The 27,372-nt window shown below is 47.7% G+C and overlaps 1 protein-coding gene across 2 annotated transcripts in view; it reads right to left on the bottom strand.

The window, feature by feature from the left end:
- Nucleotides 1–6,683: 6,683 nt before the first annotated feature.
- The window catches only part of HDAC7 (histone deacetylase 7), a 229,654-nt gene continuing 208,965 nt past the window's right edge, over nt 6,684–27,372 (bottom strand). For both annotated transcript variants that reach the window (XM_055003372.1, XM_055003371.1), the window contains exons 18-25: nt 25,684–25,771; nt 25,394–25,513; nt 19,497–19,594; nt 14,363–14,481; nt 12,734–12,867; nt 11,229–11,313; nt 10,103–10,235; nt 6,684–8,243 (exon numbers count right to left, since the gene is read on the bottom strand). In XM_055003372.1, the coding sequence (XP_054859347.1) occupies nt 8,198–8,243; nt 10,103–10,235; nt 11,229–11,313; nt 12,734–12,867; nt 14,363–14,481; nt 19,497–19,594; nt 25,394–25,513; nt 25,684–25,771 (823 nt within the window). In that variant the 3' untranslated portion in view covers nt 6,684–8,197. The remainder of the gene's footprint in view (nt 8,244–10,102; nt 10,236–11,228; nt 11,314–12,733; nt 12,868–14,362; nt 14,482–19,496; nt 19,595–25,393; nt 25,514–25,683; nt 25,772–27,372) is intronic.

Raw genomic sequence — 27,372 nt, forward strand, 5'->3', positions numbered from 1 at the left:
GCCCTGGGCCTGCCACAAAACAGCAAGCTCTGCCTCCAGACCCCCCTCCCCCCCCAAGCCCTGTGCCTTGACTCCATTAACACACAAGCTCTGAACTCTGCCTCCTCCCGACCCTGAGGACTGCACGCCTACATCTCACCCAGGTGCCCGAATTTTTTTCCCTTAAGATTTGGCAACCAAAGGGAATCCCAGTACGGGACCACATCATCTATCGTGTTTCATTTACGGGCTGGGTCACCAGGCAGATGCTCCAAGCCTTAGATATCTGCAAACAGGCAGACATCCAACAGGTACGACACGCCTTTACATAAACAGGAGTAGAGAAAGGGTTCTACGTGGAGGTTGTGCCAGATTATCTATCAAGGAAAGATACGGCAATTGAAGTGTTCCAGAATGCCAAAAGTGTTATTGCTGGGGCCACATTATAAACACAATGGGGAGTTGGTTTGGGTAAAGAAGAAGAGTTGGTTTTATACCCTGTCCTTTATCTGAAGGAGTCTCGGAGTGGCTTACAATCACATTTCCTTCCTCTCCCTACAACAGACACCCTGTGAGGTAGATTGGGCTGAGAGAGCTCTGAGAGAGCCGTGGCTGACCCAAGGTCACCCAGCTGGCTTCAAGCGGAGGAGTGGGGAATCAAACCCGGCTCTCCAGATTAGAGTCCTGCCACTCTTAACCAATACACCAAACTAGAGGAGGCAGCAGGCAGGGGGAAAAGAGCAAGGCTTGCAGCTGTCACAGAGCTGGGGGTCTGGACCCTACATTGTAACACTTACCCCCTTCAATTTCTGCTTGTTGGGTGATAAAGGCTCGGATGAGTGATCTCCAACTTGACACCCATGGTGCCCGTAGCTCTGTCTCCTACTGCCCACTTGCTTCTTCCCCATAGCTAAGAGCCAGTTCTACTTTTCCTCCATAGTGTTCACAGGGAGAAACCTCCTGGAAAGATTTGTCTCCCCTGTAGAAGAATGCTTGTCTTGGCACCATTTTGTGGAACCTTCCAATAAACAGTCCCCGTGGAAGCCATTTTGTGATTGGCCTGACCTCTCACTCCCATGCCAGCCATTTTGTTGGGGTGTCTACTACCTGTTCTCGTGAACCTGCCTTAGACGGCTGATCTTTCGCAGTCAGTATAATCTCCTCTGCCTGGCAGTGATGCCCCGGAGTCCCAGACAGAGGTCTTTCCCATTTCCTATGAGTTTGTCCTTCTTACTGAAGATGTTGGGGATTGATGCATAAATGCTCTGCCTGTGAGTTCAACTTCATGTACTGTAGCAACCCAAGTTGGTGCCTGAAGTGGAGGCAGTGGTAATGGTTACCAGCTCCATGAAAAGGAGGACAAAAGTAGCAGGGAGAAGAGAGGGAAATGGAGCTAGGATGGGGAGCAGGGCTCCCCTCTGAATATTTGCTGATCCCCAATATTTTGCATAGTTCTTTCAGTTGTTCGGAACCGATGTTCTCTTGCAGTCCTTCCAGCAATTTTGCAAAGCATGAAGTAAGCTTTGGCTCATGAAAGTTTGTGCCCTGGAAAATTGTGTTGGTCTTTAAGGTGCCCTGACTTGGATAGCCCAGGTGAGCCTGATCTCGTCAGATCTCAGAAGCTAAACAGGGTCGGCCTCGGTTAGTAATTGGATAGCGGACCTCCAACAAAGACCAAAGTTGCAGAGACAGGCAATGGCAAACCACCTCTGCTTGTCTCTTGCCATGAAAACCCCACCAGGGGTCGCCATAAGTCAGCTATGACTTGAGGACATTACACAAACACAAGATGCCACTGGACTCAAATTGAGTTAACCTCGGTATTGCAGATGAAGAGGTGAAAGAATGTGGTGTGCCTAAGGCCATCTCATGCAGGGCCGGCACCACCATTGAGGTGGTGAGGCGGGCGCTGTGGACGCTGGGGTACCGGAGGGGCGCCAGAGGGGGTGCCAGGGATGGAGACACGCACCATGGAGCTGGCATGCCTGGCCTGCAGCTGCTGCAGCTGGCTAGGCACGGCAGGCATCTGGGGCGGCATGCAGAGTGTGGTCAGCCTCTGCGCACTATCCCAGCCACCCGCCGACCAATGGGGGTGGCTTTGCCACATGATGACATCATCACACGATGACATCATCATGCAGTCAGGGGGGCATGTGTGCACTATGTGTGCTCGCATGTAGGGGCAGCCGTGGGTGCCAGAAACCCTGGCGCCGCCCCTGATCTCATGTACTCATGGTAGGGATAATATTAAACCTGAGGACATCCAGACTCATAGCTCAGGGTTTTTTAAAGGCACAATGCTACACTGATTCTCATTTTATCAGGAAGGCTCCTTAAGTAAGATCCCGCATCAGATGGAAAACTCTGGAGCATATGGACCCATCTCTGCAAACACCTAACCATTCCCCTCCATGCACACCAGAGAATCCAACAATTCACTTTTGCTTGTGGGTTTCTGCCTCAGTAGCTGTAACTGAAAAAAATGGAGATCGTTGTGACATCACACAGAATTTTCTTTTATGATCTGTGATGTAATCCTCTAGAATTCTTCACACTTTGTGCCAGTACTGTCCCTTCCGACCAAGCCTTGACTGTTTTGCTGTGACAGTGTTTTATTCCAGGGCTCCATCTTTGCACTTACTTCCAGACCTGAGCCCTTTGCTCCGTCATCTAGAAGACAAACACCTGTATCCTACCTGTGCCTACAATTATTTGAGCCCTATCTGGTCTGTCCTATGCTAAGCAAATGAAGAGCAAGACAGAAGAGTCTGGGATAGCAGTAAGCAGTTGAGCGAGCTGGTATGGGGAACTGAGTGCCCATATGCTGGCTAGTCAGCATATTCTCTGTGGCCAAGCAAACTATGACCAGAGATGCCACAAACTCCACGGTGAACATATTCAGTAGGCAAACTTACCATATTTGACAGTTGTGATCAACCATCAACCAAATGTCTGATCTGTCCGTCATCTGCCTTAAATACCAGCCTCCCTCCCTCTGAGAGCCAAGCTACAAGTGAGGAATGACACTTGAACGGCAAGTGGATTGCGTGGAGGGCAAGTGAACAGGGAGAAATACACTTGCCGTTCACGTGTCATTCGTCATGTGTAGCTTGGCCCTCAGTGGGAGGGTATAGGGACCTGGCAACCCTATGATACCCACGGTTTTCCAAATTCCAAAAATGCCTATAGACTCAACAAGGTGGGAGACCCCCAATACAAAGGCTACCATGACCCCCTCCCCATTCTTTCAAAGGACCGGTATATTCTCTTTGGCGTTAGACATTTGATCAACTATTGTTTTATAAATAATATTTTCAACGGGATAGCTTTATTTTTTGTTGCTGCTTTCCCTGAGTTTAAAGTTGCCAGCCTGCTCCATCTTGTATGATTTATCAATTCAAACCTGTCTTGCATTTTACACTGGATGGTTATAAAAATATATGACCCGTGATATCTTTTTTTTTTCCATTTCCCCTTTTCTTTAAAAAAAAAAAACCTGCCTGAAGCAAAGTTCTGGAGAACTGTTTTGTGTCATTTTGGCCATCTGACTGTATAAAAGGCAAGCCGTATTGGCAATGACTCACTTTTTATCCCCGTGCAGGCGCACTCTGGCCTGCACGAGGATAAAGAGTCATTACCAATATGGTTTGCTTAGGAGGGGGCAGGTAGGGCTGTGCCACCCTTCTCCGTCACTGCAGCAGCCTTCTTGGGGCCTCCGAGGGGTTGTGCTGCTGTGACCATGGAGGCCCCAGGGAGGCCCTGTGAACTGGCTCAGCCCAGCCCTCAGCAGGCCCCGAGCAGACCGGGGCATCACAATGGGCCCTGGAGTGTTCCTGCCCCTTTGAGGCCGAATTGGGCCCATTTGGGGCCAAAGTTGGCCTGTTGCAGAGCACAGGAGCACTCCAGAGCCCATCGCACTGCCCCGGCAGCGTTCCTGTGCTCTGCAGCGGGCCAATTTGGGTCCCAAATGGGCCCCGTTCAGCCTCAAACAGGAGCACTGCTGGAGTGGTGCTATGAGCCATGGAGCGCTCCTGTGCTCCACACTGGCCCGATTTTGGCCCCAAGGAGGCTCAGTTCAGCCTCAGATGGGAGCGTGGGAACACTGCTGGAGCAGTGCCACAAGCCCTGGGTGCGCCCCACGGCGGGCTATTTCCTAGAGTCCGGGTTTTTTTAAAAAAAAAATGGGCTTGGTTGCTAGTTCACAGTAAGGTTTTACTTGTTTTTGTTTCTTTAAACTGCTTTGGTCCTGTGTGGCTATGCTCAACTTCAGTGTAATGTAGACAAAATATATATTTTAAAATTTCCGACTGTTGCTTTTAGATGCTGTATAACACTTAACAGATTCGATAGCCTCAACTGTTGTGTGTGTTTATAACACAGTGTGATATAATATCTATTTAGCTGGAAGCATAAACACGGGTTCCGGCTGGTTACTAAAAATCATTCCTAACATTGATGCGAAAGAGTATTTGTATGTCCCTAAGCCCTACATTCCATCCCATGTATGGTATTGCCACTGTGTTGAAATATTTTGATTATGAGTGAATATATGAGTGCTAGGGGTTTTTTAAAAAAACCCTAATGGACTGGCTTAGTAGAAAGCAGGACTTTTTTGTGGCCAATTACCAATACCTTTTGGGAGGGCTCTCCTAGTCCTAAGGGGGAAATTGGTAGAAATGAGTGCAACCTTATACAGGAGTACCAGTATTTATTTATTTTTTTAAAAGCACTGGTAGCAAGAGTGATTTGGGCACCATGAACACTAAATTCTAGCCCATACCATCTCTCCTATTACGTCCCCTGCAGGCCGTTGCGCTCTGCAGACAAGCAACTCTTGGTGGTCCCTGGCCTGAAGGACATCCGTCTGGCCTCGACCAGGGCCACGGCTTTTTCTGCTGGGCCTGGCCTGATGGAAAGCTCTCCCGCTGGAGATCCGGGCCCTGTGGGACCTGTTACAGTTCCGCAGGGCCTGCAAAACGGAGATGTTCCACTGGGCCTTTGGCTGAGGACCAGCGGGTGTCCCCCCTCTTCTACCTAAGACCACCACTTTTCCAATGGCCACGTCTTATGCCCATATGTATGGCCTATATATGGACTCCTGTTTATTTAAGTAGCCTACGGATAAGGCACCTGGGCTATTTTAACGACTGTCTTGAGATTGTTACAGATTTTATAGTTTGATGATTAATTTATTGTATTACATGGATGTCGTGAGCTGCCCTGAACCCATTCGTGGGGAGGACGGGGTATAAATCAAATCAAATAGATAAATAATAAATACAGACATTCCTTAATAATTCTGATACCCTCAAGAGACTCTCTGCCCCACATGCCTTTATATAAGTTAACAGGCAGCCTGGGAGCAATTAAAAGGCCTCCAGATTCCTTTTCATCTTCCTTCCCGTTGCTGCCACTCTGGTCCTACCTTTGAGTGATGCAGTCTCTGCCTTCTCTGCTCAAGCATCAGTAGGGCTTCCCGTAGGAAGTCTGGCTGGAAAGCTTAGCCCCTGGACTCAGTGACCTCTCTGCAACGTCTGACACCACACTGGTCATCAGTGAGTCAGTTTTAGCACATTTCTGTGTTCTGTCTAGCCTAGGAAAGTCCCAGGTCCGCCAATCTCCCTTGCCGGTTGAGTCTCCGGAAAACTATTTACAGTCTTGTGTAAATTCGACAAGGCTTTTATCCCGACAAATCAAAATTGGCATTTTGTATGCGTAACTTTCAACTACCACAGTCATTCCTGAACTGAGAAATAAATTACAAAATGAATGACTGCACCCACAGGAGGGTGCCTACTGTGTCTCTGTAATGAGCCCCGTGGCACAGAGTGGTAAGCTGCAGTACTGCAGCCCAAGCTCTGCTCACGACCACCTGAGTTCAATCCTGGCGGAAGCTGGGTTCAGTAAACCGGCCCAAGGTTGACTCAGGACCAAACTACAAGTGACGCCTGACACTAGCTGGACACTTGTCATCTTCCCTCAAGTTTTGATGGGAAATGTAGGCAGCTTGGCGGAATGTTGGACAAGTGACAGTTGAAAAGTCCGTTGGACAGCAGTCGGAGAGACAAGCTGCGAGACCAAGACGTCTACATTTCCCATCAAAACTTGAGGGAAGCTGACAAGTGTCCAACTAGTGTCAGGCATCACTTGTATTTTGGCCCTCAGTCTTCCATCCTTCTGAGGTTAATAAAATGAGCGGGAAGGCAATGGCAAACCACCCCATAACAAAAGTCTGCCAAGAAAAGGTTGTAATGCGACATTCCCCCATGGGTCAGTAAGGACTCAGTGCTTGCCTGTACCTTTACCTTTACCTACTGCGTCTCTGTATAATTCAAGTTCTGATTCAGGTGTGCCAGAATGATCCAATCACACCCAGGGCACAGATGCAACAGATTTACACTAAGAGAAGTATAGTCAATGAGTGAGTATAAAGACCATGAAGGTCATATGCCTCTTTTCCAATCTTGAAGAAGATTTAGTCTGCAGACTGTTCAAGCGCAAAAATGGCCACGCGCTAAGACTTACGGTGACCTGGAACTGAAGTCTACTACGTGGGCCCTGAATGAAACTGACTCCACGCAAGATTCACACCTGCATAAAGGATCAGTGTCACACTCAGGCGTCTGAGGAAGGGGACCAGTGGCCAAATAGGTGACAGGCAGTCTGCCTCCCAGCTAGAAAAAAAAAAGGGAACATAGCTGTGATGCAGCAAAGGCTCAATTTACTGGTTGGTTTCAATCCAGCGGTTTCTATACACATTCTGTACACAATGTATCTTTCCCTCACCCCTTGCCCCACCCCAGGCAGTGATGCAGCCCTCCCTTCCCTCCCCACCCCACAGGCAGTGAGATTTAGAGCTCCTTTGAACGTGACCGAATTTCCCACACTTCAGCATAGGGAAAAAAAAACACATTCACACGTCGTGTAGACAATTATCATGGATGCCTACTGATCATGTGCTGGGAAAGAGATATTGGAGATATTGACAGCGACTGTCCAGTATGTATAGAATGGAAGCACGTGTTGTAGTTGTGTGTAATGATCTATCGCATGCTTTCTTCCTACGCACAAGTGCTTAAACGTTTTTGTTTGGAAGGAAATTTGCTCTGCTGGTGGATAGCCCTTTGACGGGGGAGAATGAGATACCTTTACATAAGGCCATGAAAAAGTGAGTCAGCTACACGGGATATGAGAGTCCTCACGTCCGGGCATCGGAGCAATTGCGGCATCTTTGCAAATATATTCAAATGGACTAGAAACTCGGTTTTTGGTTTTTTTAAAGAAGCAAAACCAACCTGCATATAACAAATGAGAATCGCAGGAATCCAAATTTTGGTCGGGATAACCGAAGACAAATAGCCTTGTTCATTTTCCACCCCCCCCCTCCCTCCCCATGTTACGTTTGTTCTTTGGAATAAGGCTGCCTGCTTGGATGGATCAGGGCAAAACCAACCGGCAACAGGCACCCTGGAGTTGTGTATGTACATAGCACACCTTGATGCGTGTTAGGAACGGTCACCCCCAAATCCCCAGGGAAGTGTGTCTTGTTCCTACACGTTCTATGGAAAATTGACGAAGTCTGTGGTGAACTGTATATAGTGCAAATCAGGGAGATCCTACGCCAGGAACGTAAGGTTGGGACGGCGCTTATTAGGAGCTGGGCTGTGTCTCTGTTCCAAGAGGCTGCCACTTCCTTCACTTTTGAGTTTTGTCTGTTGAACTCTTTCCCCACACAAAGCCCAGCTCCCGTGACCTGGGGGACATCCTGAAGAAAGGTGACCACGTTTACTCGGACAAGAGTGTTCAGATAGGATCATCTTGGCTCCTTTCCCGTGGGATTGTTCTCGTGGACCATCTTTGGTTCTGGGGTGGGGTGGGGGGGAAGAGGCATTGCCCCGGCAACAGAACACTCTCTTCAGCTTTGCAGTCTGAATCCAGACCACACGGTCCCACCGGGTGCATTCGTGGCCTCTGATTTTCCACCCAAGCTTATTCCCAGAGGTTCGGGGCGGCTGCCTGCACGGTGGAGTTCCACGCACGGCGGTTCCCCAGGGCAGCTGCTAATCCCAGGTGAACTGCCACGAGCTCCTGTCTGAATTCTGAGCCAGTTTTGTAGCCTTGCGGCTCAGGTTAGCACAGGCTGTGCAACAAATAGGAGCCAGGATTCTGATATGAGTCACAAGCTATGACGGAAGCAGTCGGAGAACGGATTGGGACATCACTGGGTCATGAGTTCCTCTTCTTCCATTGGCTCATCCTGCTGCCTAAAAACACAGGAAACCAGAGAACAAAAATTAGGAAAACAAACACAGCAACTGTCGGACCATATGCACCACGGCCACAGATAAGCCACAGATTTAAACTGGCTTAACAGTTATTTCCTCTCTTCGGGGGACTCTGGGGGTGGTGAGGGGGCGGGGAACAGGAGTTTCAAAGAATGATCGGAACTCATATAAAACTACAAATCCCAAGATGCCTTAGGGAGAGAAGCAATTGCTTGTTTATTGGGAAAATATATATGCAGCCTGTCTGTGGAAGCTGCTCGAAGCCAGTTAAAGTGGTATAAAAATATAGTTATCTCCAAAGGGGTTCTTAAGTTTTGTCCTGAGGATTTTTCCGATGAAAAGTACTTCCATTAATAACAGCTGATATACCTGCATTTGTAACCACAGGTTAGACTACTGGAACATGTTGTATGTGGTGCTGCCCCTGAAGACTGTACAGAAATTTCAGCTAGTCCAGCACTCTAACCATTACACTACAATGGCTCTCACCTTGGCATCACACTGTCCTCTTGCAAGGACCATAGGCTATGGATGTGGCTAATGTCTTTACGATCCTGACAACCTTGTAAAACAGGTTAGGCGGAGCGTAACTGACCCATGGTCACCCGGTGCGCTTCATGGCAGAGAGGAGATTTGAACTCAAGTCTCTTATCAACTCTGTCATAATGGCTCTTGGCTAACTGTCAAACTCCAGTGAAAAGACATATAGAAGCCTGAGTGATCGATCGGCAGGTCTGAAACAGTTCTCTTTGCCAGCAGATTTCCAAGTGTGCAGGGCCTTGCTTCGCATCATGACCACCACACGGGGGCAGGAGGGGCGTCAGCCTTCCCCGACTCTGTTTTCCTGACTTGAAACGGCCCCGGGAGCTCTATTTGCCCTGTTGGGGGGCTCCTTGCGTGGCCCCCATCAATACACATGCAGCTTTCTAATAGGGAATGGTAATAGTTTATCTGGTATACAACCAGCACAAATCTCTATATTAAAACCAGGGTAGCAGTATGAATACACCAAAGTCCAGTACAATAATTCTTATCTACAATATTTACATTAAGATTCCCCACCTGAAAACTTAAAACAATTACAGCCAGGATAAAAGAAAAATTCATTCCCCGAAGTCCCCATCCTCTCAATTACTTCGGGCTTTAACGTTACGAATTTTATGTGCTACAGCTAAAAATTTGGCAGAATTCAATATAAACGGGGGATTAGGGTCAAATAGTAACTTTTGGCTTATTTCCACATCCGAAAACCCATGAAGCCTCTTTAACAAAGGATGAATAATTTTTACTCTTCTATCTTCATAGTACCTGCAATATAGTAATATATGTTTAATTGATTCTATATGCCTTGAATCACAGGGACAGAGCTGGGCTGTTTCCACACAGCTTAACTTGTTCTGGAAAACAGCGAAATCTCGCACGAAATCGCATGAGAAGACGCTGTTATTGCGTGAAATCGCACGAAAAGACGCTCTTATTGTGCGAGAAGATGTGATAACAGCGTCTTCTCGCGAGATTTCGCTGTTTTCCGGAACAAGGTAAGCCATGTGGAAATGGCCCTGCTCTATCAATGGCACCTTTTAATTTGCCTAATGGGGCAAATAACGCATCCCCAAGGTCTTTTGGGGTTGCAAAAACAGCTCAGGAAAAAGGCTGAAAAGGCAACACGATGTGGCTAACAGTCCGAAAGTCGGGGCAGGGAACTGAGCCCCAAACGGTGAAAAATCGTAATGTCTAGTTTGGCCCCTCTGGAGCTCTATAAAGGACAGCCTGGGTACAATCTCACACTGGCCTTTTTGACAGCCTGGCTAGCCCGAAAGGATAAGAGACCCACTCACCTTTTCTCTGTCATCACAGAAAGTGAGGCCAACGCTGTCACGGTCTCCACCTCCTCTGTGTCGCGATGCTGGGCTTCCAGGAACGAATAGCCCACGGTGGGAGCAAAACGCCGCACGGAGGTCCAGTACTGGCCTGGAACACAAGGGCAGGACTGGGGCCTGGCTTACAAGCAAGGGGTCATTTCGTAGAAAAAGAGCTGGAGGAACTCATTAGCATAACTCATTAGCATAGCTCATTAGCATATGCCACGCCCCTTGGCATCACCGGAAATGTGTCATTGTCATAGCTGATTTGCATATGCCACAACCCCTGACATCACCTATCCTGGCTGTTTTGGACCCAATCCTGGCCATTCAGGGCAGAAATTGGGCCCAAAATGGCAAAAAGGGGCTGAAAATGGCCAAAAGGGGACCAAAATGGTCAGGATTGGGCTGCTGCTGAACGGGAGAGTGATCCACCACCCATCAAAGGCCCGATCCGGGCCATTTCAGCCCCAATCCAGGATGAAACGGGCCCCAAATGGCCGAGAGTCAGGTGGGCGGGGCCACCTGCCATGTGACCTCTTTGGGGAACTGCTGGAACTGCATTCCTGTGCGTTCCCCCTCGAAATGAGCCCTGCTTACAAGTATGGTGACAGGTCTGGATTGGATCCAATTAACAAGTATTGATCTGTGCCAGTTTTCTCCCGCCCTTACTCAGAAGAGCTCGAGATGGTATGCCTGGTTCTTTCCTTCCTTATTTCACCTCCCCAACAACCCAGTGAGGTGGATCAGGCTAAGAGAGAGTGACTGGCCTACGAACACCTCAGTGAGTTTTACTGGAAGAGTGGAGACTGGAATCCAGATCAGACACTCTAACCACTACCCCGCACTGGCAGTAGGAGCACAAGGGGTGCCAGGGAGCATTTTCCCACTCCATGGCTGCAAGATGCACACCATCATACCCATGTGCCCAGTGACAATGGCATACATGGCCTCACAGATGCCCTATTTGCACAAATGGTATATCGCCTCTGGCTTGGCTTTTAAGGATGCCAAAAGATACTGGACAGCAAAGGGACCCGTTTTGGGCCCTCCACACACATCTCCCACTCAGCTGGACAGGAAGGGCTTCTTGCCCACTTACTTTGCACCTGGATGACGGTCTCCAAAGAGCGCACTGCATTAGCGTTGGGTTTCTGCTGAAGGGTCTCCTCTGGGAGGGGTTCCAGCTGTGGAAGAGAAGACAGGATGGCTCAGAGTAGAATCACAACATGCCCAACTGGGCGTAAGGGGATGGACGTTCGCAAACAGGAGAAAACAAAAGTATTGTTTGCTGGGAACGGTTTCTCTTCAGAAGTGGTTTGAATATAGGTTGCTTCAACATGGAGGTTTTGCTGTAGATCCCCCACGCACATACTGCATTCCCCCCCCCCCTTGGGCTCGTGCATGACAGCTCACTTTTTGGCTTCTCCCTTGCTTCAGTGCATTTCCCCCCAAACCTGCTGCAAGATGATCTTGCTGGGAATCTGGAAACCTTTCTGGGTGATCTTTCAATGCATCTTTGGCATCCATGTGGACATAAAGATGTGGACTTCTCCTTGACTGCATCCAGTGCCATTTCCTCCCCATTCCCCCCGCCCCCACAACCCATGGCGGGCTTTTGGCCATTTGTTTTAAGTCTATATCACAGTTTTTTCAGCACAGGGGGTGATGTAAACCTTACCTCAACCCCTGACAGCAAACCAGCCACCATGTTTCGGACCAAGTATGGTCTCCAAGGGCAGCCCCACGTAAAGCGCATTACAGCGGTTTAACTTGCATGGGATAAAAGCATGGATCAGGGCGAGCAAATCATACCATCATTCTTTATTCTACAGTACTCTCATCATACATTTTTGTGGATGCAACTCCGAGGTCTGTCTTCAGGTTCAGTTCAGGGAAAGAAAGTGATCAGCTAGCAGAAGCTTTGAAAAAAAAAATGATGGGATGCAATGTTTGACCTGGACTGGGAAGACCCGAGTTCAAATCCTTTTTCAGTCATGGCCAAGTCATTATTTCTCCACCTAGCCTACCTCACAGGTTTAGAAGACTTTTTTTTAAAAAAAGCTCATGCTGTCTTCATTTCTTTAGAGAAAAGGCAAGATAAAGATGTGATTGACAAATTTAGCAAGGGGTTTAAGGAGGGGCTGCGGCTCAGTGGTAGAGCATCTCCTTGGCACGCAAAAGGTCCCAGGTTCGATTCCTGGCACCTCCAGTGAAAAGGATCAGCTAGCAGGTGATGTGAAAGGCCTCTGCCTGAGACCGTGGAGAGCGGCTGCCACTCTGAGCAGACAATATTGACCGTGATGGACCAAAGGTATGATTCAGTATAAGGTGCTTCACGTGTGTTGAATTTCACGTGGGTTCTTTTCGAGGATGTTAGCTGCTATCTTCCCGAAGCACTATCAAAACCTTGACGAGCTACTATATGATTCATACGAGCCCTAAAAGTAAACTTTGCACATGGAAGTAAATTGCGGCAACTCAAGAAAGAAGAAGCGGCACTGTGCACGAACTCATAACCATTCTGCTCTGCGCTCTTCTCTCGCACGGCCTACAGAGAAGTCCTGCGTACTGAAGAATCCCGGATGTCCCCCTTCCCAGACTCACCTCGTCACCCAGCAAGGCGGAAACGCAGACTTCTGAAGCGTCACAGATGGCTGTCAAGTCGTGGCCCCCCTCCAAGGCAAGGACAAGAGCCCCGCCGGCCACTGTCATCAGCTGCCTGGTCATGTAGCCAAAACCTGCAATGAAAGCCAAAGGAAATGATAGCATTAGACCTCAGGCCAGTCAGTACAGACGGGGAGAGCAATCCCTGAACTGTCAGGACGGCTCCCACCTCCCCTTCCTCCGGGCCGGCATTCCCCAACATGGTGCCCGTGGGCGCTATGGTGCCCGTCAGTATTACCTGCTAAGTACTGCCAGTACTTCCCGCTATTCAGAAACTGAGGAGGGTTATTATTGACTGCCCTTGTTCAAATGAAAGGGTTCTCTACTAGATGATGAGGAAGGCTGGTAAGCATCTGTGCTTTCCTTAGTTGCCGTGTGGCTCCATTCTAGGGTTTCCAGGTGTCCGGGGATCTGCCCCCTTGCCCACTGATTCACCAGCGATTGACGGGAGGTGGCAAGTCCCTGGAGGTTGCCCACCACTGGCAGGCACCCTAAGAAAACAGTGCACGCATTCCCAGAAGTGACATCACTGCTCCTGTGCTTCGTTTCGGGATGATTTTGCCCCCAAATAGGCCAAAGGGAAGCCACGCCAACAGTACAAGGTGAGTGCCAGGTTCTCTGCTCCCGCCGGGAGGGTACAGGGACCTGGCAACCATACTCTATTCCTCCCGTCAGGATTTTCTTCTCCCAGGAGCTCTGAAGATGATTTAGGTCTACCTCCTCTGGCAGCCATTGGGGTTTGGCTCCACCTCCCGTGGCAGCCTTTCTGGGGTGGCACTCGCCAGCCCTTCTGAAAATCTCAAATGTGCCCACATGCTCAAAAAGGTTGGGGACCCCTGCTCTAGCCATTCCTTGGTGAACAGACCCAAGAAGCTGTTTTGCTATTAAGATCTATATTCTCCCCTCTGCAGCCACACCCGGCTGTTTCACGTGGCGAGCTTAAAAGCTTTGCGTCTCTCCAAGTGGACTGCTGACATGCTTCACAGGTCACCTGGATACTTCTGTACACAGATCTAGATGGAGCACGGCCCACGTGAGCGATTGTATTGAAGCCGGAAAACCCAGATATCTCCCAGTCATGTGCATTTGAGAAACCGACCTGAGCTTCAAAGGATCTGCTTAATTTCCCAACACATCTGCGGCTTGACAAGATGCTGGATCGGAGTGGGAGAAGCCGAACTCTCCCACAATTGCCCTTCTGATTCTCAGGGAGATGCAAAATAGTAAAGAGTCCAGTCGGACCTTTAAGATGAACCAAGTTTATTATCACATCTGACGAAGAGAGCTGTGGTTCTCGAAAGCTCATGCGACAATAAAGTTGGTTCGTCTTAAAATCAGGCTCAGGGCTATGGCCAAAGGAGCTGTACTGGGAAAAGGAAAGGTTAGTCTTAAAGGTACTGCTGGACTCTTTCGCAACGACAGACTAACACCTCTGGATCAAGGAGATGCACTTTTTGTCCAATGAGTGTGCTTCTCACCCCCATCAGCAGATTCTACAATGTTTTCTGCACTCAGATCTTGCCAGCTTCCCTTGCCAACCAGTCCCCGGTGATGGAGAAAGTATCTTACATTTAGCTGAAACTTTGTAGCCTCCTAGAGGGGGAGGATGACCATCAGCTGCATCGAAGCCCGCGGACACAAGCACCACGTCTGGCGAGAACTCATGGGCGATTGGCATCACAACTGTCCTGCAAAGGGAGGAAATGTGAATCAGATTGAGGGGCACCACTGGTACAATGCTAGAACTTGGAGCACTTCCGGTTTCGACTCCTGGCACTAACGACTGACTTAACCTTGCTTCGGAGCACACCACTGAATGGTCTAGAGTTGGGGTTTTTTTTGTAGAACTGGCTACTTTTATTCAGGGTTGTGATTAGCGTTAAACTTTATTCAGAATCACCAGGTTCTGCTTCCTCGAGCCCAACCGACACCATAATTTTTTAACAAGCCAGACTTGCTTTTCTTGCAGCCGCACTGCATCTGCAGGGAACTCATTTTTCAAATACCACAGGAGCCCAGTTCAGATCTGGACCACGGTGTGTGGGATGAAGAACCTACCTTGACCCTGCACATGACCCTCCATTTCTATGTCATGCTGGGAATGATGTCATTCTTGGTGCGATGTGGAAGTGCTCTGGAGTGCGCTATGGAGTTCCCGGGGCTCTTCCTCACACTCCCCCCCACACCGGCCAAGTGAGAGGTGGCAGAGGGGCTAGAGTTTCCAGGTGCCCGCTGGTGGTGGGCAAGCTCCCAGGGATTTGCCACCTTGCCCGCCAACCTGCCAGTAGTCGGTGGGAGCTGGCAAGCTCCCAGAGGTTGCCTGCCACTGGTAGGCACCTCAGGAATGCATGCCATGCTCCAAACCGGTGCAGCGATGTCTTCTTTGTTTGGGGCCAATTTGGGCCCCATGAGGAGCACGGGAGCACTCGTGGGGACAGCGTGGTGACATCACTTCTGGAAGTGACCTTGTTGTGCCGGCTGCAGGAGCGTTCCCACACTTTGTTTGGGACCAATTTGGGCCCCAAACAGGCCAAATTCCCCATGCAGAGAGCGGGCGCACTCGCACAGCCATCGTGGTGATGTCACTTCCGGAAGTGACATCATGTTGGCTCTGGGGCATGCACATGTGCAAAGGTGGACCACGGGCCCAGCACAAGATAAGTGCCAGGGACTCTACTCTCCCGGCGGGAGGGTAGAGGGATCTGGCAACCCTAAGGGGGGTGGCTAGGAGTGGGGGATCCCCATCTCCACTGCAGGAATAGGATCCCCAACTCTGACCCCCACACACAGCCCCCCACAGCCCTAAAGGGTTCTTTTTTGCCCTCTTTCAGGGCTGTACATACAACAACAGGGCAAAAATTGCTCCCCTGGCTACTTTGGCTTGGGAAAATGGTGTGTGGAGTGGGGGGAGAAGCCCCTCCTCCTCCCCCCAGCACTGCAGTCCCAATCTGAATTGGGCCCTTGAAAAATTAGTTCCCTGTAGCGGTCATGTGATTGTGGGGAAAGCAAGTTAAAAATATGTATCATGTATTTCAGGCCTGAGAAACACAAGTTTGTTCCAATGAAAGCCAGCTTCTAGACCACACAACTGCTGAGTCTCAGCGAGAAAGGCAGGCTATAAACGAAGTAAACAGAGAAAAAGAGCATGTAGGTATGCGCTTATGAAATCTCCGAAGCCAGAGGAGTTGTTAAATAAGACTGGAATGGGATAGAATGTGCAGCTTTCCCCCCCTCCTGATCGCTAGGAATAATATTAAAGGGAAAATGCTTATTTGCTTTATTTAGCCCAATTAAAAGATTTAGTTCCTTCCTGTGGCTACTGCTTTAAGAACTTTTCTGTTACATTTCAGGCCCCTGTATTTTTTAAAAAAATATTATCATCACAGGCTTTTAGCAATTCGTTTTTGTATGAGTAGGGAAGTTTAGCTCCCTCACATAAATTGTTTTGTTTTTCCCTACTTGATCTTTAATTGTTGCTAAATTCATTTCATGTTGTTTATATACTGGGATTTTTTAAAAAGTTGCTGCCAAATGGGCATGTTTTTAAAAAGGTTAAGTATAAGGGGTTTTTTTTCTTTCATGGTTTTAAAGGCATACCTGATAATTTTATTGGATTTTTGAACAGTGTTTGCACCCCACTTTGAAAAAACTTATGGATGCAAGACGATACAGAAAGACATCGAATAAATAATCAGTGACAAAAAAGATTAATTCATTAATCAGGTCAAAGTTTTTGTTTGTTTTCTTTTCCTACAGAAGAAAAACAGGGATAAAAATATTTAAATAAGTAAAAATAAGCGACAGGCTTGGGCCAAATGACCACAATCCTGTAGGGGAAGCACCTCAAAATTAGATTTACAGGGTCATAACAGTGAAAGACTGGTTTGGTATCTACCAAAATGCTTAGATTTAAAAGCTAACGAGGAGAGTGACCTAAAACCCTCTAGGAAAATCTCCTAGTGTGCCCAGGTTTCCTAGAGTAAGATGACATCAAACTTTCTAAGGTAAGCTGCTAAAGTTCGGGTCACAGGACTTGTTCTTCCCGCCAGCAATATTCCATGACAGAATAAATAAAAATAAATACATGAAAACCATTTCTTTCATTTGCTGGTAACCCTATATATATGCACAGCCCTGCATTTATTTCAACTCTGCTTCCCCTATTCTCTTGGAATGAGATAAAGCTCCCTACCGCAGAATACAAGAGTCGGAAGCCAGCTTCTAGGCCAAGTAGTCCAAAGACCCTGATCAGTGCAGGGAATTCAAAGATGGAGGATCTCCATGGATGTCCACCTCTGCATGAAGTCCACCCAATGAGGGCTAGCTCTCCTCTTTCGCAAGATAATTGGTTCCACTGTCAAACCATTAGGGAATTTCTTCCAACGTTCAAATGCAATCACCCTTCCTGGAACTTAAGCCATTAATTTCCTCCCCCTTTCCTCTGCCAGTTCCTCATCATCTCGTTCTATGGTTTGCTTTCTAGAACTGTTTTTGGCTCTCATCGGAGCCAGAAGCCCCAGGGCTTCGTTTCCATGGGGAGGCTATTCTCCAGCGCTCCCCACGGAATGAAGAGAGCAAGGAGACTTGGCCCCATTCCCAGCAACACCAAGGGTAAGCCGGCTCCGATTCTTTCAAGCTGCCCTGCTGTGAAAACCTTTTCCCAGCTCTCTCGTCCAGAGAACCCAATAAGCCGGCAATCTTGGCCGCTGGGGTAAAATTCCCAACCTTCTCCAGAAGGCCATCCATCAACCGGGTCACGCTTGGCACGCAACTCAAAGAGGCACGAGATCTACAGGGCCTGGGAGTTGCATTTCTGTGCGCAGCGAGGAGGGGCGGCGGGGGGGAGGAGAATCCTATTTATAGAGTCCTTTCATGCGCAATCAAAACACATGTGTTGGGCAGCTGTGGGAGGGTGGCCAGTTGCCAAAGCCCATGTTTGGCACGGACAGGGTTTGCAATTCTAAGCTGGGCTTCTGCCAAGTGTGGAGCTCTTGTTAACCTCGTTCACGGGGCCCGAGCCCTGGGGGGACTGGCCACGTGGCAGAGTGAACTTCCGAGGCCCTCCTTCTCACGCTTTCTACAGCACTGCCACCCCCTTTCCTGGGCCACAAAGGTAACATGAAAAGCCTTGGCCCCCCACATGGGATGACCCACGTCCTGTCGGGAAGGATGGCTTGGGGAAAAGCCACTACATGCCTCCTCCAACATGGCCTGACAGTACTTTTGCAGTCTCACTCTCTGACACGCACACTTTTTCATTCTGCTCTTTCTCAACGGTACCGTGCGCAACCCTCCTCTTCTCCATTTTACCCCTCACAATGAGGAGAATCAGGCTGGAAAATGGACCGAGGCAAAGAGCACCCAGCAAACTTCACACGGCCGAGCGGTGACATGAACCGGCCTTTCTCCGGCCTTAATCTAACACTCTGAACTCCTTAGTGTAGGCTCTCAGTCCTCAGTGCAGAATCAACCCCCTGCTGAGAGTGGAACTGAACTTTGGGTCTGGACTTGAGGTTCTGTAGGCTTCTGTGAGAGTATCCAGGGCTTGGAGGGATGGAGTGGTCCACTCTTGGCAGTGTTAGCAGAGGTATGCACGTAGCTTGAAGCAATCCAGGGTGGAGAGAGATTTATTGCATGTTCACTTGGAAGCAAGTCCTATTGGATTCCATCTGACTTGTTCTCAAATCCAAATTCCTAGCTCTGTTAGGCATCACAACCTGTCTCTAAAATCTTCCCCATCCCCATCGTATATAAATAAAAAAGAAAGCCGAGGAAACTAGAATCTAATATTTCGTGTTTGGATTCGTTCAGATTAAAATTGCACCCGAGATGTATGCAGGAAGCAAACACATTCAAACGCTTCATAATGCCATCTTGTGAGGCCTCATGGTTGCTTTAAGGTTTTGTTCAGCTGATGTAGTCATCTCTGATTTTACTTGGCAGCAAAGCAATCAGGTTTCCCAGAATCACTATGCAAGACTTTGTGTCACTTAGCTAGCAGCACAGGTTTAGAACTAGCACAGGTGAGGACTTGAAAAGGCAGTTCAGGTCCTGCAAAGCTCATTTAAATTTCGCTTGCAGGAGGCAGAGTTGGCTTGCAAACTCTGTCTTCCCCTGTCATTGTACATTTTAGACTGTGGCTGCTTCCACACACATTGGATAACTCCGGGCCAAGCTACAAGTGACAAATGACACTTGAATGGCAAGTGGATTGAGTGGAGGGCAAGTGAACAGGGAGAAATACACTTGCTGTTCAAGTGTCATTCATCACTTGTAGCTTGGCCCACACTTTCAATGCTCTTTAGTGATCATTTGGAACTGGATTTTTGTGGGTGGAACAAAAAATCCACTTCCAAAGGATTTCTAAAGTGCATTGAAAGTGCATTATTCAATGTATGTGGAAATGGCCTGTATGCTCCTCAGGGCACAAAACTGTCTTTTGGTTATACTGTTGGCTACAGCCTGTCTCTGACGCAATTTAATTTATGCAACAGCAATAAAAGCAAATCTGCGTTAACAAGACAAAGGAAATGGAAGCAGTGTTCAACCAGCAGCAAACAGGAAATCACAAAACGCGTTCAAAGCAATCCCTCATTTCTTTCCCTTTTTCTCAATGAAAAGGTGACGAAGGAAAGACCAAAGAGACAAAACTCAGTGCCAGAAATCTGGGCTTGGTGACCAAGTCTCGAAAGGGGGAGCTTACCGGAAAGCAGCCAAGTACTCGGGGTCCCCCATGGGTGGGTCGAGGCCGCCTGTCCAAGCCACGTTGACAGTAAATCCCTCACCAGCACCTGAGCCCACCTGAAAGAAAGAAACAGGAGCCACTAAAGCAGGACTTATCCAGTTCCATTCACAAGGAATCCTAAGAGACGAGCCAGGATTTGAAAGGTATTCCCATACTACATCCTGCTACTGTGACCTGAGAAAAACATCCGTGGTTAAATACCCAGAGCAGTAGACTTCAGGCCACGAGTCGGGACACCCAAGTGAATTGCAGAGTGTGTCACGAGCACATATACAACCACCAGACCAAAGGTTTTTTTTCTTTTGTGTGGTATCTGCCATTTGAGAAATTTTATTGCACATGGAACAATGTTTTAAATGTTTATTGGTAATGTTTTTATTGTTTTAAACTGTATGTTATAGATTGTATGTTGTTATACTGCCCTGAACCCGTCCGATGGGAGGGCAGTCTAGAAATGTAATAAATAAATAAATAAATATTGACCCGAATATTGTGTGATATCGAAATATCGACCCGAATATTACCACGTTCTTGGCTTCTTATCTCTTAGAAACTCAGTATATAATAACAATTTTTAAAACTTTTATCATTAGGGTGGGCTTTTTTCTTTTTTAAATCAGTGTGGTTAGGCTACGGCTATGGCCAATAAAGCGGCATCATTAAAGGAAAAGAAAAGGGAAAGTATAAAGCCATTATTTTGTTGCTATATTTGGGAAGTAGAGCGTAGAGGACAAGGCCTCCATGCTTCCTGCCTCTCTTCTAGCACACCCAGGGAGGAGCAGTAAGACAGTGAAGTGGGGTCACTGAGGGCCAAGCTACACATGACGAATGACACTTGAACAGCAAGTGTATTTCTCCCTGTTCACTTGCCCTCCACTCAATCCACTTGCCGTTCAAGTGTCATTCGTCATGTGTAGCTTGGCCCTCAGTGGTAGAGAGGATTTTCTTTTAGAACAGGGAGGCTCTGACGACAACATTCAATTTATATACCATCCTTCAGGACAATTTAACACCCACTCAGAGTAGTTTATGAAGTGTGTTATTATTATCCTCAGGACAATCACTCTGTGAGATGGGTGGGGCTGAGGGCCAAGCTACACATGACGAATGACACTTGAACGGCAAGTGTATTTCTCCCTGTTCACTTGCCCTCCACTCAATCCACTTGCTGTTCAAGTGTCATTCGTCATGTGTAGCTTGGCCCTGAGAGAGCTCTGAGAGAGCTGTGACCGACCCAAGGTCACCCAGCTGTGGAAGACTGGAGAATCAACCCAGGTTCTCCAAATTAGAGTCCTGCCGCTCTTAACCACTACACCAAACTGGCTCCCTAGAGTCTCTGGCGTCACCATTCTGTATCATGTGACTTTGATATCCCGAGACTTCCTGTCATGTGTTCAGTGGGGTTCCTGCTGCTGTCTGGGGGTTAAAGTTGAGTTCTGGGCCTGGAAATGCAGAAGGCTGCTGACCTAGAGTACAGCTTCTCAACTATCCATATCTTATGTCCCTCTAATCATTCTGTCAAAAAGTCCGGGGTATCCCCATAATAGAAACAAAACCCCCACAGTTTTCTGGGAAGGACATCAACACATTTACAGGCATTCTGTAATGATCTTTTATCATTTATGCGAAGTCTGAAGGGCATAAACATTGCACTAAATTTGGGAGTAAATTTTGTTGTGACAGCTTCAACGGACTACCCCCGGCAGGTAGAAAGCGGCACATCAAATGCATTAGACGTTTGGCAGAGGAACTGGTGGATTTGGAGATACTAGCCTGCTGAAATGTCACAGATAGATAATCCATGGCAGGTTGCGTTGGCAGGAGATGGCATATCGCGCTAGCAGGTGGACATTGGGATGAAAGGAGAGTGCAGATTCTGAGGGCCAAGCTACACATGATGAATGACACTTGAACGGCAAGTGGATTGAGTGGAGGGCAAGTGAACAGGGAGAAATACACTTGCTGTTCAAGTGTCTTTCGTCATGTGTAGCTTGGCCCTGAGTTAGTATGAAAACCCTGAGACCCATTTAGACTGCTTCTGTGTACATGTACTACCAGTTGGAGAACCAGTGATAGAAGAACTGAAGTGCTTCCTGGCAGCACATACATAACAAATATATTTAGGGATCCAGATAATCTGATATACTGTCACAGCATAGATGGAACGGGCCACTGAAACAAGGTAACAGCAGCCACAAACCATTTCGCTTACAGAGGTTTTTAAACTCCCTGCTCCTGGTTGATCGCATCACAATGTCTTGCATAATGCACATCCAAACGTTAACGTTTTTGCTTTTATTTGTTTAAAAGGACCTCCTCCCCCAATATTATAGGGTGGGAAAAAACTTTGCTGTAACAAGAGCGGGGACGGGTGACAGAGTTCGTGCATCTGAAGACATCTAACTATGCAAAAGGAACATTAAAAAAAGATGTGTCTGGTGGACACATTGAGGGAATTAAAGAGCCACGTTTGTAAGGGCTGTCATCTCTTCCCCCCACCCCTTTGTTGTAAAAGACAGTTCCCAACATTTTTGTCACACTTCAAAATGACCATGAAACGACACTCTGGATAGGACGATACAGGGGGAAAGGCAGAACTCTGCAACTAAGAGCAGGCCTGGTTCTCCACGGCTGCAGGTCACCACCGGCCAGAATCGAGCTTAGCACCCCCTCCAATAGCGACCCCAAGTACATCCATTTCTTTCCTAATGAACTAATTTCTGAAGTGCTGCCATATTTTCAGATCATAAAATAAACGAAAAAGGACCACAGTGTTCAGTAGCCAATGTAGAAAAAAATGCCACCGTGATAAGACTAAAATTCCAAATATTTTTAGTAGTAGTCTACCATTCCATTATATTTACAATTGTTATTCTCCCAAAGATACACCGTTATTAAAGGAATAGTACAACACTTCAAACATAAATACAAGGATTGCTGGAAGATCTCTTCAGGAATCTGGAAGAAGGAACTATAAACAAAAAGAGACTCCAAAGATAAATACAAGGATTGCTGAAGTGTTGTATTATTCCTTTAAGAATTGTAGTAAAGAGTCCAGTAGCACCTTTAAGACTAACCAACTTTACTGTAGCATAAGCTTTCAAGAACCACAGCACTCTTCATCAGAAACATCTGACAAAGAGAGCTGTGGTTCTTGAAAGGTTATGCTACAATAAAATTGGTTAGTCTTAAAGGTGCTACCGGACTCCTTACTATTTTGCTAACTAAGGGCCAAGCTACACATGACGAATGACACTTGAACAGCAAGTGGATTGAGTGGAGGGCAAGTGAACAGGGAGAAATACACTTGCCATTCAAGTGTCATTCGTCATGTGTAGCTTGGCCCACAGCTAACTCCTTTGGTGCAGTGGTTAAGAGCGCGGGACTCTAATCTGGAGGACTGGGTTTGATTCCCCACTCCTGCACTTGAAGCCAGCTGGGTGACCTTGGGCCAGTCACAGCTCTCTCAGAGCTCTCTCAGACCCACCCACCTCACAGGGTGATTGTTGTGGGGATAATAACAACATACTTTGTAAACCGCTGTGAGTGGGCATTAAGTTGTCCTGAAGGGCGGTATATAAATTGAATGTTATTATTATTATAAATAACAGGGAATGGGGGGGGGAGAGAGAGAGAGAGAGAGAGATATCCATAGATTTTCTCCTTGGCCCCTCCATTTTGAAAGAGCAGCCACATCAAACCAAAGAGTGTGGCAGATGAAGGAAGAGGAAACAGAGTGGGGAAGCCCAGGGTGACATGCCACAGTCTCACACAGGGATTTGCAGGGAGGCATCATAAAGAACCCTCTCAGCCCCTTTGATATCTCCAGCTAGGAGGGAAAGATGGGAACCAGATGTGAGCCAACCCTGGCTCTGGCCACTCTCAGCGCTAAGCCTCTTTGAAAGCAGGTTGTAAAACATGATGGATTAGGAGTTCTCTCTGTTCTCCCTACCTCCCCAGCAAGGGAAGTTCACCACCTCCCTGCTAGCTAGCGTAGCGAGTCCTCCAGCTTTGGCATAAAGGAGCCTTCCCCAGAACACTTTCACAATTTGTCTTGTAGTGTGTGTTTTGTTTTTTAAGACTGTGGGCCAAGCTACACATGACGAAAGACACTTGCCTGGCAAGTGGATTGAGTGGAGGGCAAGTGAACAGGGAGAAATACACTTGCCATTCAAGTGTCATTTGTCACTTGTAGCTTGGCCCTGTGCTATCATGGAGGAAGCGACATATAAATGCTCAGAGCCATCGGTTCTTAAATTTGAATGACAGTTGTGTTTTCAAGGCCCTTCTGCACGGTTTTGCGCTTGTGGCAGCAAGGTCTCCGGTCCTGATTGCTCGCGCTGCTGGCCACAAATGTTCCCATTATTTAAAAAAGACTGGGCTGTATTAAAATTCAAAGCTGATCGGAAATGCTCTTCAGTGCATTTTCATCTATCCTACCAGAAAATGTTCGAACCTGCTAAACATTTATCCTAATTAACAGTTCCAAAATCCCGATGCTCTTTCATGTTACTCAGATGCAATGTGTTACCTTCCGTGGAGAAGAAGGGCCGTTTTAGTGGAATTCCCTCTGAGGGCCAAGCTACACATGACGAATGACACTTGAACAGCAAGTGGATTGAGTGGAGGGCAAGTGAACAGGGAGAAATACACTTGCTGTTCAAGTGTCATTCGTCATCTGTAGCTTGGCCCTCAGTAGCGCTATTTTATTCATTGTACAGATCAAGTCGATTCAAGTGCCCATATCCTTTTTAGCTGCCACTGTTACAATTTACTTCACAATCAATATATTACTCCCTGGACTGAACGCCTACGGAATATTTCTGAACAACAGAAACTAAAGATCTTGCTGTCAGGCAAGATAAAAAAAAATGTATATGTAATCTAGCCATATTTATCCATCGAGTTATAAATTACTTATAAAGTACTTGACATATGGCTTGTAGGCTCTTAAGCTACAGGGAAAGAAAATGTTCCAGTTGTGAAGGGGACAAAGCTTCGTGAAAGGCCCCATTTGTAATCCAGGTTCTGAGGGAAAGAACAGTTTTGTCAAAGAGGTCGAGACTCAGGGCCAAGCTACACATGACGAATGACACTTGAACGGCAAGTGTATTTCTCTCTGTTCACTTGCCCTCCACTCAATCCACTTGCCGTTCAAGTGTCATTCATCATGTGTAGCTTGGCCCTCAGATTTTACAAAGGCCCTGTGGATGGAAGAGCTGTGTGAGGAAAATCAAGGACAGGAGCAGACTGAGGCAGAGGCCCTAGATGTTAAAAAGCCTAAAAGGCCAGTGAGAACGGGGGATGAATAAGCAGTGGACGCAGGAAGACAGGAGCAAGAGAGAGGGGTCTTAGAAAAGGGCTGTTGGCTTGAGATCCAAAAGTGTTCAGCACATGCCAAGAAGTGCAAAGGATAGGGACTGCCTTGGGGGACCACAAGGCAGAGGGCCCCGTAACATATTGGCTCATATTGCCTAAGGTTGGTGAGTCAATAACAGTTGCACCCACCCGACCTTTCACCTTTGACCTCCAGAGCAGGACTCAAATAGAAAACCTCTTGGCCTATCCAGCAAATTAGCCTTTGTGAGTCTTATCCTCATCGAATGCTAAATACGGTTTTGTGCAGGAGGAGCACACCCCCCCTTCCACGACTCTTGTGTTTACCCAGGTTACCACTCTGGGGCCACCACTGCCCGGTATACTCTCAGCGATTCAACGGGTCTCCCTGGAGGTCCAAAGAAGTTGCCAGCAGCTCTTCAATTTGACATCTCTTGCCACACGGACATTCTGCTGTCTGCCATCTCCCCCCGCCCCACCCCGGCAGCTGTCCCCCGAGATATTACACAGAAGTTTACCTCATCAGCCGCTCCACTTCCAGGGAAGAAGTTGCCATCGTCATGGCGGTGCAAGGAGATGTAGAGGACATTCGGGTCCCGGTAGAAGACCTGTTGTGTCCCGTTGCCGTGGTGAACATCCTAAGAAAGGAGGAGGGTGAGATGAGGGAATGCGGGAGGCCTATTAGACCTCTTCCACACAGGCACAGCTCGAATTTGTATTCCTGCCGCTTCCAGAAACATAAGACGAAAACCATTTCAGGTCTTGAGAAAAGGGAGGGAAGACCTTTGTTTGGGAAAGCAGGACTCACCCAGTCGACAATAAGGATCTTGCTGATTTTCCCTTTTTGCTGCAACTGCCTGGCTGCGATGGCCACCGAGTTGAAGAAACAGAATCCCCTGGTCAAGGAGGGAAAAAAAGTCAACCAGCAACCTTAACAGGCGGTGTTGTGTGAAGTGTCACTCTCTCCCATGGGACACCTAGACTCCTCCTTTGTCCACTGCTGCAGCCAATCAATTCACTTTCTTTCCTCCCCTGTGCAAAAGAGCAGTTTTATAACATGCCTGCAAAGGACTCCATTCCCTAATAGAGAAGCAAGCAGAGTCAACTCAAAGGCAGGGGAAGGAGGTCGAAACTTGTGGTCTCCCTTTCCACTCTGGCACAGCAGTACACGTTTTTGGGTTACTCCACCAGGAGCAGACGGCCGTCTTCCGAAGACGTGCCAAAGCCCGAGCGCCGGAATATTCCAGAAGCACTTTGTATATGGCATAGTTTGTGTGGGGCCTGAGCACGTGCCAAATACAAGTATTCATATTCAGGACTGAAATAACCAAATGATGGTTGGAACGTGTGAAAATCATATACAAAATAACCCCGGTTTTAGGGGCCAAGCTACACATGACGAATGACACTTGAACGGCAAGTGGATTGAGTGGAGGGCAAGTGAACAGGGAGAAATACACTTGCTGTTCAAGTGTCACTCGTCACTTGTAGCTTGGCCCTAGCTTTCACATCATGATAGATGCAATGATCTTCACTGGAGGTTGTTTATCATTACGGCGTCATCCTCCGCCTTTCTACTTATCCAGTCTACATTAAGCCCAGAATCCCAAGATGCTGAGAAATGAAAGTGTTGTCTGTGGGCCAAGCTACACATGACGAATGACACTTGAACGGCAAGTGTATTTCTCCCTGTTCACTTGCCCTCCACTCAATCCACTTGCCGTTCAAGTGTCATTTGTCATGTGTAGCTTGGCCCTATGCATGTCTGAACCTGTGCTAAGGTATTTGGAGGGGAATAGTTCAGAAACTAGCTTATTTAGTCCGGCTTTGATGGTTACCCATTTAGAATTTGATCCCATCTGGGCACAGAGAGGGAAGGAGAGACACGCAAACTTAATATTATTCTTTGTCTTGTGATGAAGAAACAGGCACTGCCCCACTGCTCAGGCTAACACTGCCCCCCACAATCTTTTTCTTGTCTATCAGCTGTCAACACCTAGCTTTTCGGAAAGCCGCTTAGCTTTGTTTACTCCGTGAGTGATTGCTTTTGTTTAGTCGGCAAAAGCCACCACTCACAGAATTAAACAAGTCCCAGCGGCTTTTCAGAAACCTTGGTTCCACAGACTGTGTGGGCAATAATATTTTGATTCTTCTCCAGCTTCTCAACAAAACAAAAGGTAGGCAGAAAGCCGGTCCCTGTGAATTTGTCTTCTCTGTGCTGGGCCCCGGTGAGGTCTACTCTCTTTTGCAGGAGTCCAAAACAAGAAAAGAAGGATTAAGATGCACAAAGTATGAAGCAGGGCCTGAATTTGCACGTCCCAAGTCCATTTAGCTGAGATCAGAATCATCAACATGGGCTGATTCCGCACACGTTGGATAATGCACTTTCAATGCACTTTATCAATCGTTTGAGGTGGATTTTTTGTTCCGCACACAAAAAAATCCGTTCCAAATGATCTATAAAGAGGATTGGAAGTGCATTATCCAACGTGTGCGG

This window comes from Eublepharis macularius, chromosome 19, assembly GCF_028583425.1.
Source record: "Eublepharis macularius isolate TG4126 chromosome 19, MPM_Emac_v1.0, whole genome shotgun sequence".
NCBI classification, from domain to species: Eukaryota; Metazoa; Chordata; class Lepidosauria; order Squamata; family Eublepharidae; genus Eublepharis; species Eublepharis macularius.